At 38.3% G+C, this 22,262-nt stretch overlaps 4 protein-coding genes across 5 annotated transcripts; 2 read left to right on the top strand and 2 right to left on the bottom strand.

The window, feature by feature from the left end:
• Nucleotides 1–3,271: 3,271 nt before the first annotated feature.
• LOC126792843 (squalene monooxygenase SE1-like) lies at nucleotides 3,272–6,170 on the bottom strand. The gene is made up of 8 exons (XM_050519320.1): nucleotides 5,891–6,170; nucleotides 5,406–5,517; nucleotides 5,123–5,300; nucleotides 4,818–4,986; nucleotides 4,488–4,706; nucleotides 4,125–4,400; nucleotides 3,752–4,030; nucleotides 3,272–3,637 (listed from the first exon to the last, which is right to left on the bottom strand). Exons 1-8 carry the CDS (start codon nucleotides 6,134–6,136, stop codon nucleotides 3,533–3,535), a joined length of 1,584 nt encoding a protein of 527 aa, XP_050375277.1. The 5' UTR covers nucleotides 6,137–6,170; the 3' UTR covers nucleotides 3,272–3,532.
• An 804-nt stretch (nucleotides 6,171–6,974) lies between these two features.
• LOC126789965 (squalene monooxygenase SE1-like) lies at nucleotides 6,975–9,892 on the top strand. Its single transcript, XM_050516066.1, has 8 exons — nucleotides 6,975–7,311; nucleotides 7,678–7,789; nucleotides 7,902–8,079; nucleotides 8,181–8,349; nucleotides 8,462–8,680; nucleotides 8,768–9,043; nucleotides 9,135–9,413; nucleotides 9,524–9,892. Exons 1-8 carry the CDS (start codon nucleotides 7,066–7,068, stop codon nucleotides 9,626–9,628), a joined length of 1,584 nt encoding a protein of 527 aa, XP_050372023.1. The 5' UTR covers nucleotides 6,975–7,065; the 3' UTR covers nucleotides 9,629–9,892.
• Nucleotides 9,893–10,636: 744 nt separating this feature from the next.
• LOC126789964 (F-box/LRR-repeat protein 4) lies at nucleotides 10,637–15,402 on the bottom strand. Of its 2 annotated transcripts, XM_050516064.1 has the most exons (8): nucleotides 15,035–15,398; nucleotides 14,716–14,937; nucleotides 14,150–14,556; nucleotides 13,702–13,887; nucleotides 13,123–13,315; nucleotides 11,763–11,839; nucleotides 11,422–11,572; nucleotides 10,640–11,102 (listed from the first exon to the last, which is right to left on the bottom strand). In XM_050516064.1, the coding sequence occupies exons 1-8, from the start codon at nucleotides 15,314–15,316 to the stop codon at nucleotides 10,872–10,874; spliced, it is 1,749 nt and encodes a 582-aa protein (XP_050372021.1). In that variant the 5' UTR covers nucleotides 15,317–15,398; the 3' UTR covers nucleotides 10,640–10,871. The 2 variants fall into 2 exon arrangements, with proteins under 2 accessions (XP_050372022.1, XP_050372021.1); XM_050516065.1 differs by lacking the exon at nucleotides 13,702–13,887 and having other exon boundaries at nucleotides 10,637–11,102; nucleotides 15,035–15,402.
• A 2,730-nt stretch (nucleotides 15,403–18,132) lies between these two features.
• LOC126790117 (uncharacterized) lies at nucleotides 18,133–21,948 on the top strand. Its single transcript, XM_050516256.1, has 11 exons — nucleotides 18,133–18,371; nucleotides 18,570–18,734; nucleotides 18,818–18,936; nucleotides 19,551–19,625; nucleotides 20,056–20,149; nucleotides 20,249–20,308; nucleotides 20,616–20,681; nucleotides 20,774–20,872; nucleotides 21,123–21,167; nucleotides 21,350–21,452; nucleotides 21,572–21,948. The coding sequence occupies exons 1-11, from the start codon at nucleotides 18,249–18,251 to the stop codon at nucleotides 21,658–21,660; spliced, it is 1,038 nt and encodes a 345-aa protein (XP_050372213.1). The 5' UTR covers nucleotides 18,133–18,248; the 3' UTR covers nucleotides 21,661–21,948.
• Nucleotides 21,949–22,262: the final 314 nt, after the last annotated feature.

Below are 22,262 nucleotides of genomic sequence, written 5' to 3'. Positions count from 1 at the left end.
AGTGGTTGTTATTATACCACGTAAGCGAGGTGAGCCTTCACCCAGTGGAGGTAAGAATTTTCGGAAATGGCCAAGTATTTAAAGAATGTGGTAGCTCCACAGCTTCCACCTTAACTTCATGATGCCTCCATGTGCTTAACCATATGTGGCCATGTTAAAACATTCTCTCCCACACTTGTCTAAGTCATGTGGATAAGGAGAAGCAAAAAAGACATCTTCGACATGTTGTTGCCAAAAAGGAAAAGTCTAAGTCATGTCCCCCACGCTTTGGGAAGCACAAATTTGAACCGACCACCAGATTTTCCTAGCCTCGTCAGAATCATGTTGTCGTCACATGTTACTCGAGTTTTCTGGCTTGGTATTCCTAGATTGTTTTGTCGTGAGCACATGTCAAAGAATGAGCACATGCCAAAGAAGGTTATGATAAAACCTATGCCGAGATGTCAAAAGAAGAAAAGAACAAGATTTCTCATCGCTACATAGCTCTTGCACTAGTGAAGTCTCACTGTGCTGAAGCTGTATATACTTTTGAGATCAACTTGTCTACCTGGAAGTGAGTATCTTTATCATCTTGCCTCTGCATAGGCTTCAATAGTATGCAAGCTTTTCCTTTCACCAGCAATTATTCCAGTCTTGTTTGATGGCCCACAAAAGTTAGGGACAAAGTGGAAGTTACAGTTTGTGTACCATTTAGAATCTGTGCGCATGCCTAAGTTAGAGGTTAGTGTGGAGAAATAGCATCCTTGCATTAGGAAAGATTTGAGTATAAACTTTTCACTGTGAGTATGCTCACTTCAGACAGAAGTACTATGAACTATGAAGTTAGAACTGTTCAAATAGTAACTCCACTAGTTGCACAAGGAACTGAAGTTATACTATCGTTTTGAGCTCCAATTATTGTCTTGGAAGGTGATGATGAGATTTTTCTGTCGTGAGCACATGCCAAAGAATGATACAATGATGGCTTGGCTATTGATTGATAAAGCATAGAGAATAAAAGTAATGGGTGAAGACTTTGTGAAATTATGGGTAGATCAGAAGGTCAGAAGGAGCTGGCAGTCCTCCACTCAAAATATTCCAACCATGTACCGACATGAAATCACCAGAATCATAGCCGGGTTATACATCACAATTGAAAGTAAAGAGAAAACACAAAATAATTTAAAGCAAAACATGTTTTCGGCGGTGGAATCTCTATGCAATTAAACAAAGAAATATATTATATACTTTTAAGCATCAAACAACTATATCATGGAAAGATTACTACAAATTTTACGGAGCCTCAGAAGCTAATTCCATAAATTCTCCAAATCAAAGTGCATACTTCAAGCTGCACTTTCGGCACGTGACAACGACATGTCTGCATCACGACTTGAAGTGGGGACATTTGTAGACACATGAAATTTAATGAAGTAAATCATCTTCATTAAATGATTAACTCGACCAAAAACCCGACAAAATTGCACACGTGACCCAAAAGTCAAAAAGTTAGTGCATATCCGAATAAAACTCGTGTCAGCACATAAATGAATGATCGTAATCGAAACTACGTGATTCCGACTTAAATCGGAAATTGAATGTCATTGACGATTCGAAATGGTAATGAGACATTTTATTAAATTAATTAAAAAAATTTAACAGTTATAATTAAATCATTTATTTTTTGCTTAATTTAGTTATGAGAATAACTAATTTTAAATTAATCAGAAAATACATATTGATTTAATTATACAATTAAATAAATACTATTATTTTAGTGTCATTAAAATATTCTATAAAATAGAAGCATTGATACTATAAATACCCCTTCCAACATGAAGATAATGAGACTGGAGAAGAAGAGAGAAATCACTTAAGTAAGATCACTCTCGAGAAATCCCGAAGTCTCTTAAGTCCACGAAGAATCATTAAGCTACCAAATCGCTCGTTCTTCATCAAATCTAAATTCAAACTCAAGTCCACGAAGAATCATCAAGCTACCAAATCGCTCGTTCTTCATCAAATCCAAATCAAACTCAAGTCCACAAAGAATCATCAAGCTATCAAATCGCTCGTTCTTCATCAAATCCGAATCCAAACTCAAATTCTCAAGATCAAGTGCATGTCACCCTTGAGCCAAGTTACATGCGGAGATAGAATCAGAAGAGTTTACAAAGATTGTAACCTCGCGCTTGATTATCAATAAATTACATTTTACTTGTACACGTGTCTGCACACTTATTTGTTTTCAGATTCTCGTTCTACAGATGTGTTCAGCTTGTATTTGTGTGTGTCCTGATGAACTGCAGAGCACCATTGAGCCTTTCGAAATGTATTGGTTTCAAAAAAAAATTCCTTCATGGTCAAAGCCTATGCTTTTCAGAAAATTGCTTGCTAGAGAATTCCATGATATTTTGATATTGTTGAACTCATTTCAGCATCCACTGTAGGGTAAGCAACAGTTACAAACTTGAACAAGGGAGCTACAGATATGCTGGTTCCAGCAAGTCTGATCAGGCTCTGGCCAAACTGCATTCGGGGATGGTCTTCCAAATAGAGCAATACGTTCATCTGTGAGGTATCTTTGTGCATATATTATATTATCGATTTCCTTGTGCTGTTTTTTGGTTTATTATGTCGTTTTGAATTTATCCTGTGATTTTATTTACCTGATTCTCTTTTTTCTTCTTCATCCATATTTCAGAACTAGGGAGTTTTCGGCTGTGCTTGTGAGCTACACGATAGACACAGGGTAGCCCCCGAATGTCAATGGACAAAGGCCTTATTTATCTAGCAGTAATTCGTATGGTTCTATTACTTCTACAGACATGGACTTGTTACAGCCTTTCGATTAAACTTTTAGAAATGTGTAGGTTCTACTTGAGTACTGGTTTTCACCTTGTGCCTAGGAGAGCATGTGCTCATATCTCGAGTTTATGCGAAATTGCAAGACATGTTAATCGATGTTAATTAGACGGTGTGTATTGATGAATTTCTCCATAGCCCGTCTAATCTATTTAACTGAATCCACCCCATATTTTTATCGTTCTGGTAACTACATCACCCCATATTTTGCGAAAATTTCATACATGGTTTTACAAGAATCGACTACCCCCTTTGTCAGTATGATTGATTTCAGTATTTGTATTTTTCTTACAAAATTCATGGGTAGTTCTTCTCAGAGAATTATTGTAATCTTGATGACCAACAGCACATACATTGCTAACATTATAAACTGTTCAGTTACTCACTGGTGTGCACTTGAAACTAGATAAGCCAATGACCGAAAAATCATCTGGATAATTTACCACTGCTCTAGCTTTGTACAAGAGTAAGTTCATGGTTTGTAACTTGTTACCATGGCAAAACAACAAATCATAAAAGAATTTCCTCTTTCTAATTTTAGCATCGACCACTATCTTGATGTTTACTTTCTAGGTGGAACAAATGCTGCTACAGATTGGACGATTGTATATAACAATTGAATATATAAGTATCTGGTAAAATTTCCTTCTCCAAGTAGTCTAAGTACACTTCAACATTTGCCATTTCCTTAGTAGACAGGAGGAGATCTGTAATATGCTGGCACTGTGGCAGGAAAGAACATTTGTCTAACTCCTTCACCCTTTATAATAGGGGATATGATGCCTGATGCACTCTGAAATAGGCGAACCAGAAAGATTTGTATCAGCAGCAAGTTATGTGTGCATAGAAATTGTATAACTAACAAGCATGTGATAAGAAAGTAGTGGAAATATTATTGTTGACATACCAAGATCAATCGAAACCCAAGCCACATGCGTTTAGGTGAAGGGAAAGGTAGCATTAAGCGGCTGACACCATAGATGGCAACAGCAAAGAAATGGAGAAACAAGTGCAGCGGACGTGGGTTGAGACCAGAGAGAAGAGATACTGGTCCATATGAACAAATGCCTCCAAAGCTCAAATAGCCAAAACATGCTTCACGCATTTCCTGTCTTGCCGGATCCGGTGATGCACAAAAAACCTTGTACAAAGCACCTGCCAATGTGTTTATGGTAGATGACACAGGCTGCAAATTTAAGCACACTACTATCAGCAAAGAGGAAACAAAAAACTTGGCTACATTGTAACAGAAAATGGCATAAAAAAGACATTTAAGTTACCTTGCGCAATGTGTAGAAAGATTCCAGGTAATTACACAGAGCCGGTGCATCATTGAGATCGCGTAGGGGTCTAAGAAGATTGCGGAGAAGAACAATGTCTGAAAGAGCAACAGTCATTCCTCCTCCTGTTAAAGGATGCCTCATGTTGAATGCATCCCCTAATAAAATTGCACCAGGAGTAGGGACAGGATTAGCAGCCATGCTTCTGTTTTGCATTGTTCTGATGTTTCCCTTCTCTACTGCGGCCATAAAAGAATTGTGCAGCTGCAGAGGAATCTGAAATACACGTAGTCCTCATATTAGTTAAATTCAGGTTGGTATGGGTATCAAACTAATTAAGTCAAGAAGGTTATTGAAAGATACCTGAGGAGCCACCACAGTTTTCAAATAGTTGGCCATTTCACCACTAGCTACTGAAGGCACTTTTGTTCCAGGTACATCCACCAAACAACGAACCTCGGTGCTACTGATAGGATAAAACAGGATAGGTGAAGGGTCTCCCAAAATCACATGTCCGTAATTTGCGTGTGGAAGGTCACAGTTCTCCAAGATCAAGCCAACAAAACATGAGGGACTTTCAACCTGCAACAATAACAAATGACTATATGTTGGTCTCACGGCTGAAGAACATACTATTGTGATAATATTTCAATTAAAATTTTTTGAGTTTCTTAGTTGGTACCCCATTGTTACCTTAGGTGCACTAAGAGACTTGCGCAGATTCGAGAAGCAGCCATCACACACAATTGTTAGTGGAGCATATGTTCTCATTTCCTCTCCAGCTTTGTTCTTGTAAATCACCCCTTTGACAATGCCTTTTTCCTCAATTAATGTCGTCACTGATCCTTGTTCCAATTTTACACTGCAATAGAAGTACCATGGGACATGATTAAAAGATTGAAACATGAAGCAGATTCCACCAAAGTAAACACTGAACACACACAAGAATTCATAAAATATAAATCTTGTGATATGGTTCAAGAGAAATGAGGATTTACTTTGAAAGAATCATAGCCTTTTCACGCATTCTTTGGATGAAACGCCCATTGTGGAAACTTCTCCCAGCCACATCTGAACTGTATTGTTCCAAGGGATAACTCAGTTTTGTATCCTTGCCATCTTTGTAAAGAGCATATCCAAACACCTTCTGTGCATCAATTGACTCATTTGCACAATCTGCAGATACAAACAGATATTGATTAAAACCAATGTCTACTGAATTATAACTAAACATTCAATAAACAATCAAAGGAGTCTAAATAGGGTAGGAGATTTGCTCACCCTCGAGACCCAACTCGATCAACTTGAGATAACCCCCAGGCTGCAACAGCTCGCCAACAATTCTATCGGGCTCGGTCAAGTCTCTTTCAATGACATGTACTCGACGACCTTCCTGTTACATGAAACATACAAATGCTCAACTCCAAAAATCCCAACTAAAAGATTGAGCTTATAGCGTAGCCACTAGCCACAACAGCAACATTTGAAACAGTCAATGCCTATGTAGTTCACATATTTCACTCCTTAATCCTTCTCATACATTACTTACAGTCAGGTATAATATCTTAACAAAAGCTACAATTCTCAGGTTCTGTCTTACTAATTGTCAAGTATGAAACTTTGAGTACATTTTGGGCTACACTACTCCAATTACTACCCAACATATATAGAAAAGTATGTAACTTCCGGCCATATCAACTATTGAAAAAGCATCATCTGTACCAAAAATGAGACCAAGTTTTTGAGAGAATCAAGTATAATCTGACCTTGGCAAGAGTGTAAGCAAGAGCTGCACCGGCAACTCCGGCACCGACAATGACGACGTCGGTACTTTTCTCCTCCTCCATCTCCGGCTGAAACGCACAGTTCCCAAACTCATCATCACTCTTAACTCTTCCACTTAAAGACTTGACCTTTTTGTCGCCACCAAGAGTAGTACTGATGATCATGAAGAAAACAGAGCCCAGCAAAGAAGCTAACAACCCACCAAAAATATACTCATAAGACACCATCTTTCTGACTAGGAGTACTGTGTTCTGCGTAGCTATGCGTTTTAGTTTCTGGGTTTTGCTTGTGAAGTGAAGGTAGTTATGGACAGTTGAGGAACTTGAACGGTTTATATATAAGCTGTCTTTGGAAGCTGTCAAGAAGGTGGGTAGTTTTTTCTGGTCAGTGTCTGTTAACTTGGGGATTTAAAAAAGAAGACAACTGCCAAAAATGGCTTGTGTACGAGCCTAATGGAAGAGACAAGGATAGGATCACATCTTTGGCAATCAAGGTTTCACCATCAAGAAAACCAAGAAACATTTTATTTTTAAATTGAAATATTGAATATATGTTTAGTAAATTTTGAAATAATATGTTTTATTATTCAATCCCATTCCTCTGCATCTGTCAAAAGCTTACTTCAGAACAATCTGATAATACATTTTAATATTTCTTGTTATATTTCAATCCAAACAGATCGAGTTGATCAATGTGTTCAATATAAAACACATGCGAATTAGTCAAGTGATCACTAAGTTCACTACTTGTTCAGCTCTCCAATTGAGACCAAGTTTTGGTCAAAGAAACCATTGATGCATACGTCTTCCTTCCATTTCCAAGCAAGCAGCTACAATTTATTTATGCATTTTCGTCTTCTTCTTCCTGAGCTTTCATACAAATGCATAAACGTACGTAGTCAAATAATCATATAATATGATTACAACGACCACACCAATCCCAACTGACTACTGGCATGGCTTGGACTTGGAGTGATCGACAGCTTCGGGGAAGTTGTGGGTTTCTTCTATCTATATAAACCCATTCAAGTTCCACAACTCTCCAACAAACCATAAGTTCTTCACATTCCTATACCTGAAAACAATAATCACAAAGCAATACTGAGGATACTGCAGTATCATTCTTCAAACAAACTTTAACATTTTTGTTGTTGAAGATGGTGTCTTACGAGTATGTTTTTGGTGGGGTCTTGGTTTCATTGCTGGGGTCTGTTTTCTTCATGATCATCAGCACTACTTTGGGTGGAAAAAAACCATGCAAGGCTTCAAATGGAGAAGCTAAGAGATATGATGAGTTTGCAAACGGTTCGTTTCGGCAGGAAATGGAGGAGGAGAGAAGTACCGACGTTGTTATTGTCGGGGCTGGAGTTGCTGGTGCAGCTCTTGCTTACACTCTTGCCAAGGTCAGATTATACTTGATTCTCAATAGATGAGGCTTGTTATCTTGGCAAGATTATACTTGATTCTCAATAGATGAAGCTGTACTGATGAGGCTTTTGTTTCATATATTTTCTTATGCTGGGTACTAATTTGAGTAGCATGTGTAGCCCAAAACTTGGAAGTCTCATACTAGACAATTAATTAGTAGTAAGATAGAGCCTGAGAATTTGAGCTGTTGTTAAGATCTTGCACCTGATTACAAGTAATATTTTAGAAGGCTTAAGGAGTAGAACGTGTGAAATACATATACATCGACTGTTGCGCATGCTGATGTTGTTGTCTTTAAATTTGGGACTTTGAGCTGAGCATATGTTTGCTTCTTGTTACAGGAAGGTCGTCGTGTACATGTCATCGAAAGAGACTTGACTGAGCCAGATAGAATTGTTGGTGAGCTGTTGCAGCCTGGGGGTTATCTCAAATTGATTGAGTTGGGTCTCGAGGGTGAGCGTTCTCTCCTAGCCTGTTTAAACCTCCTTTCTTTGTTTATGGAATGCTTAGTACTAATGGTTACATTTAGTTTTAAGTAATAACCAATATCTATCTGTGGCTGCAGATTGTGCAAACGAGTCAATTGATGCACAGAAGGTGTTCGGTTATGCTCTTTACAAGGATGGCAAGGATACAAAGCTGAGTTATCCCTTGGAACAATATAGTTCAGATGTGGCTGGGAGAAGTTTCCACAATGGGCGTTTCATCCAAAGAATGCGAGAAAAGGCTATGACTCTTTCAAAGTAAATCCTCATTTCCCTCCATGTTCTAAATTTTATGGATTCTTGGCAAAATTATTCTCTTTCAATCTGAAATTCATGTCACGCGGATTTTAACATTGCAGTGTAAAACTGGAACAAGGATCTGTGACAACACTAATTGAGGAAAAGGGCATTGTCAAAGGGGTCATTTACAAGAACAAGAGTGGAGAGGAGATGAGAACATATGCTCCACTAACTATAGTATGTGATGGCTGCTTCTCGAATCTACGCAAGTCTCTTAGTGCAACAAAGGTAACAACATGCTACCAGCTTGGGTAATTTTACTGTATTGAGCATAAATTTATCAGAATGTATGTCGATTTGTTCTATTGTGAGACCACAGTGTTATTTGTTATTGTTGCAGGTTGAAAGTCCCTCGTGTTTTGTTGGTTTGATCTTGGAGAACTGTGACCTTCCACACGCAAATCACGGACATGTAATTTTGGGAGACCCTTCACCTATCCTGTTTTATCCTATCAGTAGCACCGAGGTTCGTTGTTTGGTGGATGTACCTGGAACAAAAGTGCCTTCAGTAGCTAGTGGTGAAATGGCCAACTATTTGAAAACTGTGGTGGCTCCTCAGGTATCTTTCAATAACTTTCTTGAATTAATTAGTTTGATACACATACCAACCTGAATTTAACTAATCTGAAGAGTACGTGTATTTCAGATTCCACCACAGCTGCACAATGCTTTTATGGCTGCAGTAGAGAAGGGAAACATCAGAACAATGCAAAACAGAAGCATGGCTGCTAATCCTGTCCCTACTCCTGGTGCAATTTTATTAGGGGATGCATTCAACATGAGGCATCCTTTAACAGGAGGAGGAATGACTGTTGCTCTTTCAGACATTGTTCTTCTCCGCAATCTTCTTAGACCCCTACGCGATCTCAATGATGCACCGGCTCTGTGTAATTACCTGGAATCCTTCTACACACTGCGCAAGGTAACTAAAATGTCTTTTTTATGCCATTTTCTGTTACAATGTAGCCAAGTTTTTTGTTTCCTCTTTGCTGATAGTGTGCTTAAATTTGCAGCCTGTGTCATCTACCATAAACACATTGGCAGGTGCTTTGTACAAGGTTTTTTGTGCATCACCGGATCCGGCAAGACAGGAAATGCGTGAAGCATGTTTTGGCTATTTGAGCTTTGGAGGCATTTGTTCGTATGGACCAGTATCTCTTCTCTCTGGTCTCAACCCACGTCCGCTGCACTTGTTTCTCCATTTCTTTGCTGTTGCCATCTATGGTGTCGGCCGCTTAATGCTACCGTTCCCTTCACCTAAACGCATGTGGCTTGGGTTTCGATTGATCTTGGTATGGCAATAAAAACATTTCCACCACTAGCTTATTAACATTCTTGTCAATTACATTCATGTACACATAACCGGCCGCTTATAGAGATCTTTCTTGTTTTCTATTTTCAGAGTGCATCCGGCATCATATTTCCCATTATAAATGGTGAAGGAGTTCGACAGATGTTCTTTCCTGCCACAGTACCAGCATATTACAGATCTCCTCCTGTCTATTGAAGAAATGGAAATAGTACTGTGACTATTCTAGAGGAGAAATGTTAGCCAGGTTCTTTACTTTATTACAGCACCAGTTCCACCCAAACAGTATAGATCAAGATGGGGGATCAGTGCTAATATTGATAGATAGCAACATATGTTCTTGATTCTTTTAGGATTTGTTTCCTGTTCTGTAATAGGAATTTCTTGAGTTTCATATGATACTTTGTAAACCCTTCCAGTTTCTATTGAAACTATATAATGCAAATGCAATACTTCATATAATCCAAGGTTGGCATTTTCAGTTTTGAATCAAACAACCATTTATTGAAATATTAAGAGTTTACAAAGGAACCAATATCAGCTGCAATTGCAGCTTGAAGAAACAAGGGTGCAGGACAAAGAAATTGTTCCGGCTCCAAGCCAACACCAAAAGCAGTGAGCTGATGAGCAGCATCATTGCCTTTACGGCCTGTGTAAAACTGGAATTTCGGTCGAATGCAAGCGGATTTCCATTGTCACCATACAACCTTCCAGTGAAGACAAATTGTCCTGAACAGAGCTACAAAGCTGTTGTTGAATTCCCACCCTCCATTACTGCCCGAAAAAGCCAGTGAGCAACTATGAAATTCACGGCTGCACCACACCACAAGCCTTGAACTGAGTGAGTTCAGCTGAGATCAGTCCAGCTTAAGTTGAATCTAACAGTTCAGTGTCATTTCAATTTGCCGACCCATATGATGTTCTGACTTCTGAGCAATCCATCAGCAAAGGCCAATTTCTTACAAAAACAACGTAAAAACCGATCGGAAAACAACATATGTATTGATGTTCTTTCCATTCCGTTGAGTCTCTACACTGAGCAATGGACAGTTTAGCTACAGCATTCAAAAAGGAAACTTATATAATTCATTGATACCCTATCAGCTGCCTGATCAATCAGTCTTGTGTTCAGAGACTACGAAACAAATCAAGAGGAAACTGTGTCTAACAAGCTTTTTGACTTTCATAGCTGAACAGATATGATTTTATTCATGCCAACTGATAATTCTTACACTTCCAAACATTTATTTTGATTTACAGGAAAATCCAAAAGAAAGGGAAAATGGAAAAGGAAACAAGAACTATAATTTATACAGACAACCAAGCAAGCTTACTCAGATCCAGTGAATGTACATATATAACTCTTAAGCGGACTTCATAGTTCCACACAAAGATAAGATATTATGGAGCCGGCCCTCCTTTTGGTCCTCTGGCTAACCTTTCACTTCTCAACCAGGACCTTTTTTATGTTGGGACAGCTCGAAACCACAGTGGCAACCCCAGCAGAAGTGATACCTTGGCAATAAACCATGTGACAGGATGTGAGCATTGTGCAGTTTTTGACAAGATGGTTTAAACCAACATCAGTTATTTGACGGCAATGTGACAGCACAATCTCCTTCAGGTTTGGACAGCCTTCACCTAATTCAGCCAATGACAAATCCCCCAAATTCTTGCAAATCAGGAATAATGTGTCAGGTTTAAAGAGGATACTACAACACATGTACAAAGTACATATCTTGCATAGGTATTGTGTGCATCGATAAATGATGGAAACTTCATTTGCTACTACCTACCTAGAGATGCTTTTGCGGCCTCAATAACAATTTAACTAAATAATACTTCTCCTCCAAAAGAAATTCTAAGTCTCATATTGTTGGGCATTCCAAACCACTAATAGCATGAAAAGCAAGATCTTGCCAAATATACAGCACAAGAAGACCAAAATATAGCTTTTGTGGCACATGTATAGAGAGAGAGGGGAAACACACCTGCAGGACACTTACATCCAGGTAAGTGATTTCCGCACAACCTCTTGCAATAGCTATCAATCCAGCATTGCCAATTTGGTGGCAGCCACTGACATTCAGATATTGTAGAGAGCTACACTGACTAACAGCAATAAGGGCCTCATCCCCCACTCTAATAGTAGAACAAAAGTGAATATAATATATTAATATAATGTTAGAAACACTAACATTCAACAGATTAATACAAAGACTTTAAAACAGCAAATTCTCTAACATTCTAAATAAGGATCAACCTGAGAGTAATGGGATAATGTGTTATAACGAACTAGACAGAATATAAAAAAGTTGCCAAAAATTATTACCTGTCACAAAATCGGAGGCTAAGGTTGGTTAAAGACCTACAGTTCTCTCCAATTGCTACAACACCCTTGTTTCCAATCTAGACCAGAAAAATAAAATGTCAACAGCGAGCAATCAAGCAGAAAAGCCTCTATAATACACACACACACATTAAAATTCAAAATTATACGGCTCAAAAGGTTGCACAACATATCTAAAAAGAATTGGTTACATAAAACCTAACTCAGTAAATCTTATTTCAAAAGTATTATTCAATTATAGATTAGAACTTTCACCCTCAACCAAAAGGGCAAGAAACTGAACTAAATAATCTACACAAATTGTAATACCATAGATTTTTAATCTCGATTACCGACACATTATGACTAATTAATTGACATTTTCTTGAAATGTCGAAAAATGTAGTTTAATACATTAATATTAAACTACACGTCGCCAAAAAAATGTCTTCGGAATATTTTTTCGACGCTCGAATTAGTTTTTACGAATTTCTAACGTTTTACTTTGTTTTAAAAATGTTTTTCAGTTTGGGTTTTTAATTTAATTTAGGCCTTAAGGGTCAGCCCAGCCTCTCTTAAAAACCCATGACCCGAGCCCAAGGCCCGAGCCCATTTTCATTAAGCCCAAAAAAAGAATGACACACTCTTCTTCTTCTTCACTTGTGCGATAACGCAACAGAGAGCATCGCTCTCACCTCTTCACCACTGAACGCCACCACCTTCTCCTCCTCACACCGCCACCGTCCGGCGATTCAAACACATGCAACCAAATCACTTTATTCACCATCTCATTATCTATCTATCCATACCAGAAACTTCTCCAACAACCCCGATATTAGACAAATCGGAATTAGCACAGTGGAGCATCCTTGGAGCTCCGGCGAGTTCTCAAACTCCGATAAGGTTTTCAGTCCCAAATTGGTAAACCCAGTCATCTCCTTCAATTTCTAGTTCAATTATACTCTCAACTCTTCAAAATTGGAGCATGATTGGATTTCCTCTTTTTTGCTTTTCATCGCCACCGTTCCTCCGCCGTTGACCGCCATCCGATGCTGATGTGGCGCGTCTGTCAACGCATCAGAAAAGTCAATATTTTCAGATACGCCACGTGGTGTGTCCGATACGGAAAAAATGTGTATCGTGTCGTATCGCCGTGTCCGGACGTGTCGGACACGGCGACACGCCTCCAAGTGCCGTGTCCGTGCAACATAGGTTAATAGTATATCAGGAAAAAATGAATGGATAAAAATGTCAGTGATATCAGTTTGGTTGAGTATGAGCAAAGCAATTCAAAAAGTCAATGATGGGCAAAATGTATATGCTGCATGAGTATAAGCACATAAAGAGTGAAAGGGAGAGATACCTCATAACATCGACGAATATGAAGTTTCTTCAAATTCCTGCATCCCATAGCAATACTGCAAATGGCTTCATCCCCAATACTTGAGCAATCTACCAAGTGAAGAGCTTGCAAGAACTTACAGCCTTTTCCGATCTCAGCAAGTACAAATTTGCCTATCCTTTGGCAGTACAACAATGCTAATTCAGTGAGACGCCTGCACACATTCAAGAGTTGTACATTAACCAGCCATTCCAGCAGGAAACAGAAAAAGGGAGATCAAGCAGGATATTGCATAACCTAACATAAAATTCAAGAACATACAAATGAGTCTATAACCCTTGCTAATAGAAGGTATGGTCTGGCAATTTACCCGGCACATAAATGAAACCATGTTGACCTCATTTTACCTAGAAACACAACCAATAAATTTCCCAACTGAATCGAACATATAGATTCAACTTTAAGATATAATCTCTGCTTAACCAACTATTGAATGGTCATTACACATCTCCATATGACATAACCAATGAAAACTAATTCAAGCATCTCTATATTACCACCTAAATTACCAATTTAAGTTCAGTTGTGAGAGGAACATACGGGCAAGATTTCCCTATGGATTCTAGACCCAAAGTTCCGATATTGTGGCACCCGTTCACTTCAAGATGTGTGAGTTCTTTGCAGCCAATTGCAATTGATTCCAAAGCCTTATCACTTAGAAAGTAGCAGTCACTTAGAGTAAGATTTTTTAACTTCTTACATCCATTCCCAATAGCATGTAACCCTCTGCATTGCAGAAACAGAGTCACATAAGTGACGAGAGAACAAAAACAAAATGAAAATGAAATCTCCAAATTTCCCAGTTCACGTTAGTTCTTTACTACTTCTTTTCGAATGCATTTAGCTCAATTAATATAAACTTAAGTAGGACTCCACCACCCATTTGAAAACCAACCTTCTTATTCCAAACTCATGTTTAATTTTCATAATTGCATCATATCGCAATGACCAACTAAAGTTTAAATCACAAGTTTCAAGGAGTACTAACTTATCAGAAAACCGCTGGAAGGTATATAGAGCCAAAATCTCCACGTACGAACAACAATTTCCCACAGCTATCAAAACCTCATCCGTGACATTTATGCATTGTAGCTTCAAAACTTTCAAACCAGGACATCCTTGAACCACAGCAAGCACCCCTTTGTTGTGGATGGACTCTGCATCCAACGACATGCTCTCTAGCGACTTGCAGTGCAACCTCACCGCTTCCAACGCAGTATCAGTTATCTTCACACAAGCCGCAATGCCAAGCGACTTTAACGACTTCCCAACTCCACTAGCCAGCTCTACCAAACAAACGTCCGTCAACCCCTCGCAAAACCGCAAGTTCAAATCTTCGAGCTGCTTGCAACACTGTCCCACAGCCGCCACTCCCTGATCTCCCACATAGCAACCCTGCACTCAATAATAACATCAAAAAAAAAAACAGCTCGGCTACTGCAAAATTTAGTAAATCTTCAAGCAAAAATCGAACTTTTAAAACAGGGCAAAAGGCGATAAGCATTGGAATTAAGCTCTAAACTATGTAACATAACAATGCTGACACCAATGTACCTGCAAATCCAATGATTTGAGCAACCTACACTTGTCGGCAAGCGAAGTCAATCCGGCGCTGGAGACACTAGAGCACCAGACGAGGCTGAGCCTTTCGAGCTTCAGAAAGCCATGGCCCAGCGCAACCATGCCGGCGTCGGATAAGCTATTAGTCTCAACTCCATCCTCCTCGCTCTTATTATAGCTCGACGAGCTCCCGCCGCGCCACCTCGCCGCGCTTCCCTTCAAAAACACACAAGAAACGACGACGTTTCGTTAGAAATGATTGGATTGGATTGAATTGAAAATTGAGATTACAATATTAGGGATTTGGGATTACGAGGTGGACGGGGAGAGAAATGTTGAGGCGCTCGTCAATGTGGACGTGGCGGACGTTGACGAAGCGGCGGGAGAGGAGGTCGACGAAGAGGTCGGGGTTACCGGTGGCGCCGATACGGAGGCTGGTGCGGCTGCGGCGCTCGAGGGCGAGCCAGCGCTTGCAGACGAGGGAGGAGGAGTCGTGGCTGGGCTTGGAGTCGAGGCGCCGGAAGACCTCGACGATGAGCTCGTCGGGGAGACACGTGTTGATCCGGTCGTGGCCTCCGCCTCGCATCGGTCGCATTTGACTGATCGGAGATTTTGTTTTTTTAATTTTGATTGGAAAAATTGGAAGGGAAGGAAATGCGGTTTGGGGTTTTATAGTGAGGATCTAGGAGTGTGAATTGTTCGGAATGCCCCTAAGGTTTGTGAGTAACTGCCGCTTTTCGTGAGGGCAACGACCTTTTCACTTTCTTTTTACTTTTGACACTGAAATTGACACTCAGGTGAGGTTTTGGCGGGCGTGAATCGGGTCGGGTTTATTTTGGCGGGCAGGTGTTGACTGTCCGGGAAAGAATCTACTAAACATGTCGGATTAGCGTTAATATTTATCTGATCGGAGTTATGTTGAGCATGATTGTTTTGGTAAATAACGGACTTGGTGATCATGGTTCCTTTTTTTACTTCAGTTTGGTAATCATGGTTGTATTAGGAGGTAACTTGTCTTATTGACTGATACTAAAAATGGCATACTGAAAACAAGGCCGGCCTTGGGTTAAAGCCACTAAAGCAATAGCTTTGGGCCCCCAATTTTAAGGGTCTCCTTAATTATATACACATAATTAAAAAAAAACTGGGTCAGAAAAAAACTGTGACAGCGTTTTTTACGGTAAACGCTATGAAAAAAAAAAGGCCGGACTTCAAAATACCAAAATAAAGAACGGGATTCCAAAATTTAGAACGCCACTTCTCTCACCTTTGTAAAATAAAAACTATTTTTTAGGATCCCTTCAGTCTCCTAGATCTTTTCTCATCAGTCTTCGTTCTTCATCCAAGCATTCCTCTAGGTGAGTTCTCTTGCTTTTTCAAACTTTCTCTTATCTATCATCTAGCTTTCACAGTTTATACTCCCAATCTTAGTGTTAGAAACCTATGTCCTCTTCTGAGTCTTCTCTAACTCAGCGACGGTCTCTTTATCTATCCTCTCAATTTTAGTTTAATTTCAATTTCGTTAGATAATAAAAACTTTAAGAGTTTGGATAATTAATTTGGATATGGGTTATTAGAATGTGAAATTGGGAGTTAGGGTTTCTATTTATTAATTTTAATTTAGATCACTAGTAATTGTTGACCGTTTTTATCTATGTGAGATTGGAGAGAAATTGTCATGGTACCCAGTCTCGTTGCTGGATAGCCACGCCAAGTCCCCAAAACAAAATGTTAGTGCGTGCTTGTCATAGTTTAGGATCTAATTTTCTTTGCGGTATCAATTTAGATCTTGATTTAAGAAAGTAGATTTGAATTGGCTCATTTCATCAAGTATATAGCTTAGCTTGATTATGAATATGCTTTGCTGATTTATATATGTATACGAAAAAAATGGTGATTCTGTTTCAGTTATTGAAGTTTTGGAGCAACTACAAGAGGACCATTGGCTTGGGTGAAGATTAGACTGTGTCTTGGGTAATGTAATGTGTGTCGTAACTGTCATTTTCTATTTTTTTTTGTATGTATCTAGTGCTGATTTTCTTTAGCACCAGTAGGAAAATTTAACAATCTTCTATGTGTGAGACCCCTCTAAGAATGTATTGATCTTTCAAGGATATCAGTAAGTCAATATCTTTTGACTTTGTGGACAAAATATATTGACAATGTAAGTCAATACAAAACCTTGTTGGTTGAGACAATGTATTACCTGAGCAATTTTGCAATATAATACAACAATTACTTGTATTTATATTTGTTGTTATATTACTTTTACTAACAGTTATGATGGAACTATATCTTACATTATGTAGAACAACAATTTGTAAGCACTTTGAAATGAGTAAAGATAACAATTATTACATGCTTGGATTGCTTACAAACTTTTGTTAACCATACTTGTTACTGTTGCATGTGCTCAGAGAAGCTTTTCGAAGTTAAAGTTGATCAAATCTTATCTTCGATCAACTATGTCTCAAGAAAGACTGAATGAGTTGGCTATGTTATCGATTGAAAATGAGTTGGCGGAAAAGCTTGAGTGTTCATGCTTAATTGACACTTTTGCTTCCAAAAATGCAAGAATGACAATTTTTGAGTAAAAATGTACTGATATTTGTAACTTTTATATTTTTGTTTCAAACATTATAACATTTTATTATTATTGAAAGTTTTATTACTATGTTTTGTTGTTTCAAAAAATTTATTGTTTCAATTTTTTTTGACAAGAGACCCCAATTTTTCTCGTCGCTTCGAGCCCCAGAAATCTCAGAACCGGCCCTGACTCAAAAGAACATCCAACACTAAATTGGTTAACTAATCCATGTTACTCTTTTATCAATACAAATATTTGTTCTAGGCCGGTAGCATTAAAAAAATTGTTTTGAGAGACACAATATCCACTTAAGTTGATCTTAATATAGTAAATTGCATGTGCCCTCTTTTTGAGACTCCGATATTAATTATATTATCTAAAAGTGTAATTATAACTGAAAAAGATAATTGAAGTACACCGAAAATAGCACCATTTTTCCATTTTCAATAGGGGTTTTGATCTATATAGACCCTATCTTATTCGTTGAAATGTACACAATTGACAAATCTTCATTTATTTGTATAGTTGAGAAAATAACAACTGCCCTTTAATCTCAGTTATATGCTTACAATATGACAAATTCTCATTTGGATTAGACTAGTCATACTCCTTCAAAATCAACCCGTGTTTATTTTTGTCACTAGCTCATATAAAAAACAAAGTGTAATTTTCCAATTTCATCGTCTTTCTATATTAGTCGAAAGAAAGAAAGAAATCTGATCTTCAAATCAGAAAACTCCAGAAAAGAAAAATTACCATTTGTGTCACTTTCACCTTTCATCTACAAACCCAGGAGTATAAACTGAGATTGAAGCTGCAAAGTCCGACTCTCTTCACAACTGTGCTTCACCAAATCCAAAAGCTTCGCTGTCATTTTCTTCGAGTCAGAGAGAAAGAAGGAGATCGAGATAGGGAATTGGATTCCCATCTGATCATCATCATGTCATTCTCCTTCTTCAAGCCGTCGAGGCCCAAAACCCCACAGGAGGTCGCCAAGGCCATTAGCGACAGCCTCACTGCCCTCGACTCCCAGACCGTCGCCGAAGTTAAATCCCTCGAAAAGGTCCTTACCCTCTTTCCCTTTCTCAATCTCAATTCTACACTTGTGATTGCCTAAAGTTATAACCTTTGCTGACGACTCTGTTGCTTCATCATATACAATTGGGGTAAAGTCAAGTGTGGTTTAGCTTATAGAGATTGTGAAGCAAGTTAGTTCAGCCTTGCGTGTTTTCATCCATCAATGTGATTTACTTTGTAGCAGGCATTGGAAGAGGTGGAGAAGAATTTTGGGATTATGAGATGCATGCTTGTGGGAGACGGTGAGACAGAAGCTAATATGGAACAAGTTTCGCAGCTTGTGTGTGAGATATGCAAGGAGGATGTTCTTGCTCTTCTAATTCACAAGTTGCCGATACTGGGATGGGAAGTAAGCTGTGGTCATTTGTCTCAGTACTGTCTGGCATATATGGAACATTTGTTGCAGAAGGTGACATAGTGTGTTCGATGCAGGCGAGAAAGGATTTGGTCCATTGTTGGTCCATATTGTTGAAGCAAAAGGTTGAGGATACTTATTGTTGCCAACAGTACATTGAGAATCATTATGAATTGCTGGACTTTCTCGTTGCGAGGTGAGTTTGGTATTGGTTTTGGCAGTATTGCTGTTGAAGCATTTTCTATAAATCCATGTCTTTAGGTTTGAGCTCTCTCTCTCTCTCTCTCTCTCTCTCTCTCTCCATATGTATGTGTGTATGTCTCTCTCAAATGTGTGGAGAATTGTCATGGCTATGTTTATTTTAGAGTTACCCTGAGGTATTGCAATCAGAAGGCCATTTTGTGACCCGTAAAGCAATTATGTTGTTGTTTGTATTAGAAAGATGAGGTTATGATTATAAGGTCTTGCAAGAAAGCTGATGGAACATGAGTTTCAAGTATAGGACACTGGAAGTAAATATTACAGTATCAAGCAACAGAGTAAACGGAGATATTCCTTCGGGTCAACTAGAGAGTGATGTCGTCCAAATTCTAGAATCTGTGTCTGTATTAGTTATTTACTTTTTTTTTTGTTGAAGTTTAATGCTTTCATAGTTTCATTGAGTTCAAAATGATGGACTGTAGCATGCATCTTACTATAGTTTAACCAGCAGCCATGACACAGAAAATTGGTTCAGTGATGTATACTTGTCATCATTCTTTTTCATTTGGTTTAACTTTGAACAGAACTTAATGATTCTTTTTGAAGCAGCTATGATAACAAGGAAATTGCCTTGAATTCTGGAGCTATGTTGAGGGATTGCATCAGATTCCCTGTTCTTGCAAAGTAAGACATTTCATCATTTCTACATTCCCCACAGTCGTCGTGGTTGTGGGATGTCATTACATTCTACTTTGTAAAAGAACTCATTCTGTTTTTTTTTCTAGAAGAAGAACTCATTAAGTTAGGTTCAAAAAGAGAAGAAGATTTGAATGATTGCCGAAAAGTACATGTTTCAGCTATACAAAGATGTTGGAATCATTTCCCCTCAAAAAAAAACAAAAACAACAAAAAGATGTTGGAATCATCCAAGTTGATCCAAACACATCATCCAAATTTGACCAACCAACCAAGTCCCCTCTCAAATTTGTTATTTCGTCTATAAACAGATTTAACAATAGCTAATACTGTCCTATTCTCTTTTATAGTTTATGTTCGTTGTAGTTGGTGAGCAGTTTCTTTTATTCACACTTTTGATTTTTGTAGTATTTTTCAGATACATATTGCAGTCTGCAAGCTTTGTTTTGTTCTTCAAATATGTGGAGTTGCCTAACTTTGATGTAGCTTCTGATGCATTCTCTACTTTTAAGGTAAGAATTATGAGCTTCTATGTGGTGTACCTATCTGAATGTGACTGAGCTTTTCGGTTCCAATCTTTGTTCACACATCCCTCACCTAGTTTTTGGCAGGATTTACTTACTAAACATGGAATGGTGGTATCTGAATTTTTGACCGCTCACTATGATGAGGTATGGTCACACTTTCTCGTAATTTATTCAGTTATAGTTTAGCCGGTGGCGAGTGCTGCTGCATGGCTTTATATTATGTTGTTCTTGATTGAATATTCTAGACCTGAGATATTTCCTTGGCCAAGAGATCTTGGTGAACAGTATGATAATCTGAATATGTGATAGTCTGGGGACAAAATACATGTAAGACCCTAATTCTTCCACCCGCTGCATGGCGTAGGCAATGGAGATGGTTTTCTTCACCATTGTCTTGGTAACTATGTATTGCATTATATTTCAATTGTCTAATAACAACTTCCTGTGCCAGTTCTTCGACCTGTATGAAAAACTGTTGACATCTCCTAACTACGTGACTAGGAGGCAGTCTTTAAAGGTCAGTTATGGTTATGCAAAAATTTTTAGTTTGCTCTTTAATTTTTTTGATCCATTACATTTGCTAATGATATAAATTGTTTGTTGATTTAGCTTCTTACGGATTTCCTATTGGAGCCTCCAAATTCTCATATAATGAAACGCTACATATTAGAAGTTCGGTTCTTGAAAGTTATGATGATGCTGCTGAGGGTATTGACTTCTCTTTAAGTTATTCTATGACTCCTTATCATTGTTATATTATTTATATTTTAAAAAAAAAATCACTGTCATATTACAGTTTCAACCTCTGGGTGATGCTATATTGCTATACATTCACTTGTTGCAAATAGGAACTTACACCCCATAAAAACCAGCTTTTGACCATGTGAAATGTGGATTTTCTATTATTTCTTTTGTGATCTCACATTTTGTTATTGTTGTTGTTATTCAATACGAGCAGGATTCCAGCAAAAATATACAGATTGCTGCCTTTCACATTTTCAAGGTGCTTGCCGGTCATTTGAATGTCTCAATATCTTTTTGTGCATTTTGTATGTTTGAATGGGTGTGGTTATAATATGGAGTTCTTTCTGTAGGCTCTCTTTAGAACCGCCATGAGAATGTCGCGTTTGTGTTGAATCTCTTAGTTTCCTCATGTTTCTCAGTTTTCTAATTTTCTTTTTCCAGGTTTTTGTTGCTAATCCGAATAAGCCCCAGGAAGTCAAGGTTATTTTGGCTAAGAACCATGAAAAGTTGACGGAGTTGCTCCAGAATCTTTCTGCCGGAAAAGGTGGTACTTTTCTGGCCATGTAAATCAGCTGTAGTAAAATATATTTGAGCACCAAAAAAGATCATGAAAATCTAATTCTCATGTCCTTGTTGATTTATGGTTATTGGCTTTTTGAGCAGGTGATGAAGATGACCAATTTGAAGAGGAAAAGGAGCTGATCATAAAGGAAATTGAATTAGTAACCCAACAGCCTAATCTTAAATACTAGTTTGCTTGTCCTAGTTGCCTTTGAGCCGAATTCCTGCATTCGGATTCTAGTTCGTTTATGGTAATGATCTTCTCACAAACGCTGTATGCCAAAAATGAAGAAAGGAAAAAAGAAATTCATGGAACAGGGATGGTTTCAGTGCAGTAGCAGGTGTGGATGTATCAAGATCTGTTTCCCTTTGTAATCTTATTGATTTCCAAAAAGAAAAGAAGGAAATTTGATTCGATACAGAAGCTATTGTAAAAGCAGTTGTTGTTTATCCGGTGATTAAGATCACGGTATGAGTTATATCCTGTATTTACTTGTTCTACAGGTTTTTCATGTTGAAAATTTGTCATTACTTTGATGTGATTTGGACTACACGTCTACGTCAAAGGCTGGTTCTTGCAGGTGGCAACAATCTATAGGGTTATGGGAATGAGATTTACCGGAAGACGACGAAAGGTGTATCAGCAAATCTACTTGACTTCCACCGGAGGCCATTTTCACGGCGAATTGGTCGCCAAATATGTTTAGTAGCATTCGATGGATGATGACAAGCACATTGCTTTTAAGGAATCGAAACAGTTTTCTTTAAGTATTGTAAACGTTTTGTAGTAGAT

The sequence above is a fragment of the Argentina anserina genome, chromosome 4 (genome assembly GCF_933775445.1).
Source record: "Argentina anserina chromosome 4, drPotAnse1.1, whole genome shotgun sequence".
Classification (NCBI taxonomy): Eukaryota; Viridiplantae; Streptophyta; class Magnoliopsida; order Rosales; family Rosaceae; genus Argentina; species Argentina anserina.
The sequence above is the reverse complement of the archived record's forward strand: the minus strand, read 5'-3'. Positions and strand labels throughout refer to the sequence as shown.

Bases quoted from the DNA above. Each gene is read 5' to 3' on its own strand.
- LOC126792843 (XM_050519320.1), bottom strand. From the start codon at position 6,136: ATGGTGTCTTATGAGTATATTTTTGGTGGGTTGTTAGCTTCTTTGCTG. The intron at 5,301-5,405 runs GTGAGCAAATCT...TTGTATCTGCAG, and splicing joins GATCGAGTTGGGTCTCGAGG to ATTGTGCAAATGAGTCAATT. The intron at 4,987-5,122 runs GTAAATCCTCAT...CTTCTATTGCAG, and splicing joins AAGGCTATGATTCTTTCAAA to TGTAAAATTGGAACAAGGAT.
- LOC126789964 (XM_050516064.1), bottom strand. From the start codon at position 15,316: ATGCGACCGATGCGAGGCGGAGGCCACGACCGGATCAACACGTGTCTC. The intron at 14,557-14,715 runs GTACATTGGTGT...TATTGAGTGCAG, and splicing joins TCAAATCATTGGATTTGCAG to GGTTGCTATGTGGGAGATCA. The intron at 11,103-11,421 runs GTGTGTTTCCCC...CTGATTTGCAAG, and splicing joins TGGATGTAAGTGTCCTGCAG to AATTTGGGGGATTTGTCATT.
- LOC126790117 (XM_050516256.1), top strand. From the start codon at position 18,249: ATGTCATTCTCCTTCTTCAAGCCGTCGAGGCCCAAAACCCCACAGGAG. The intron at 19,626-20,055 runs GTAAGACATTTC...AGTATTTTTCAG, and splicing joins AGATTCCCTGTTCTTGCAAA to ATACATATTGCAGTCTGCAA. The intron at 21,453-21,571 runs GTGGTACTTTTC...CTTTTTGAGCAG, and splicing joins GAATCTTTCTGCCGGAAAAG to GTGATGAAGATGACCAATTT.
- LOC126789965 (XM_050516066.1), top strand. From the start codon at position 7,066: ATGGTGTCTTACGAGTATGTTTTTGGTGGGGTCTTGGTTTCATTGCTG. The intron at 8,681-8,767 runs GTATCTTTCAAT...CGTGTATTTCAG, and splicing joins AAACTGTGGTGGCTCCTCAG to ATTCCACCACAGCTGCACAA. The intron at 9,414-9,523 runs GTATGGCAATAA...TTCTATTTTCAG, and splicing joins TTGGGTTTCGATTGATCTTG to AGTGCATCCGGCATCATATT.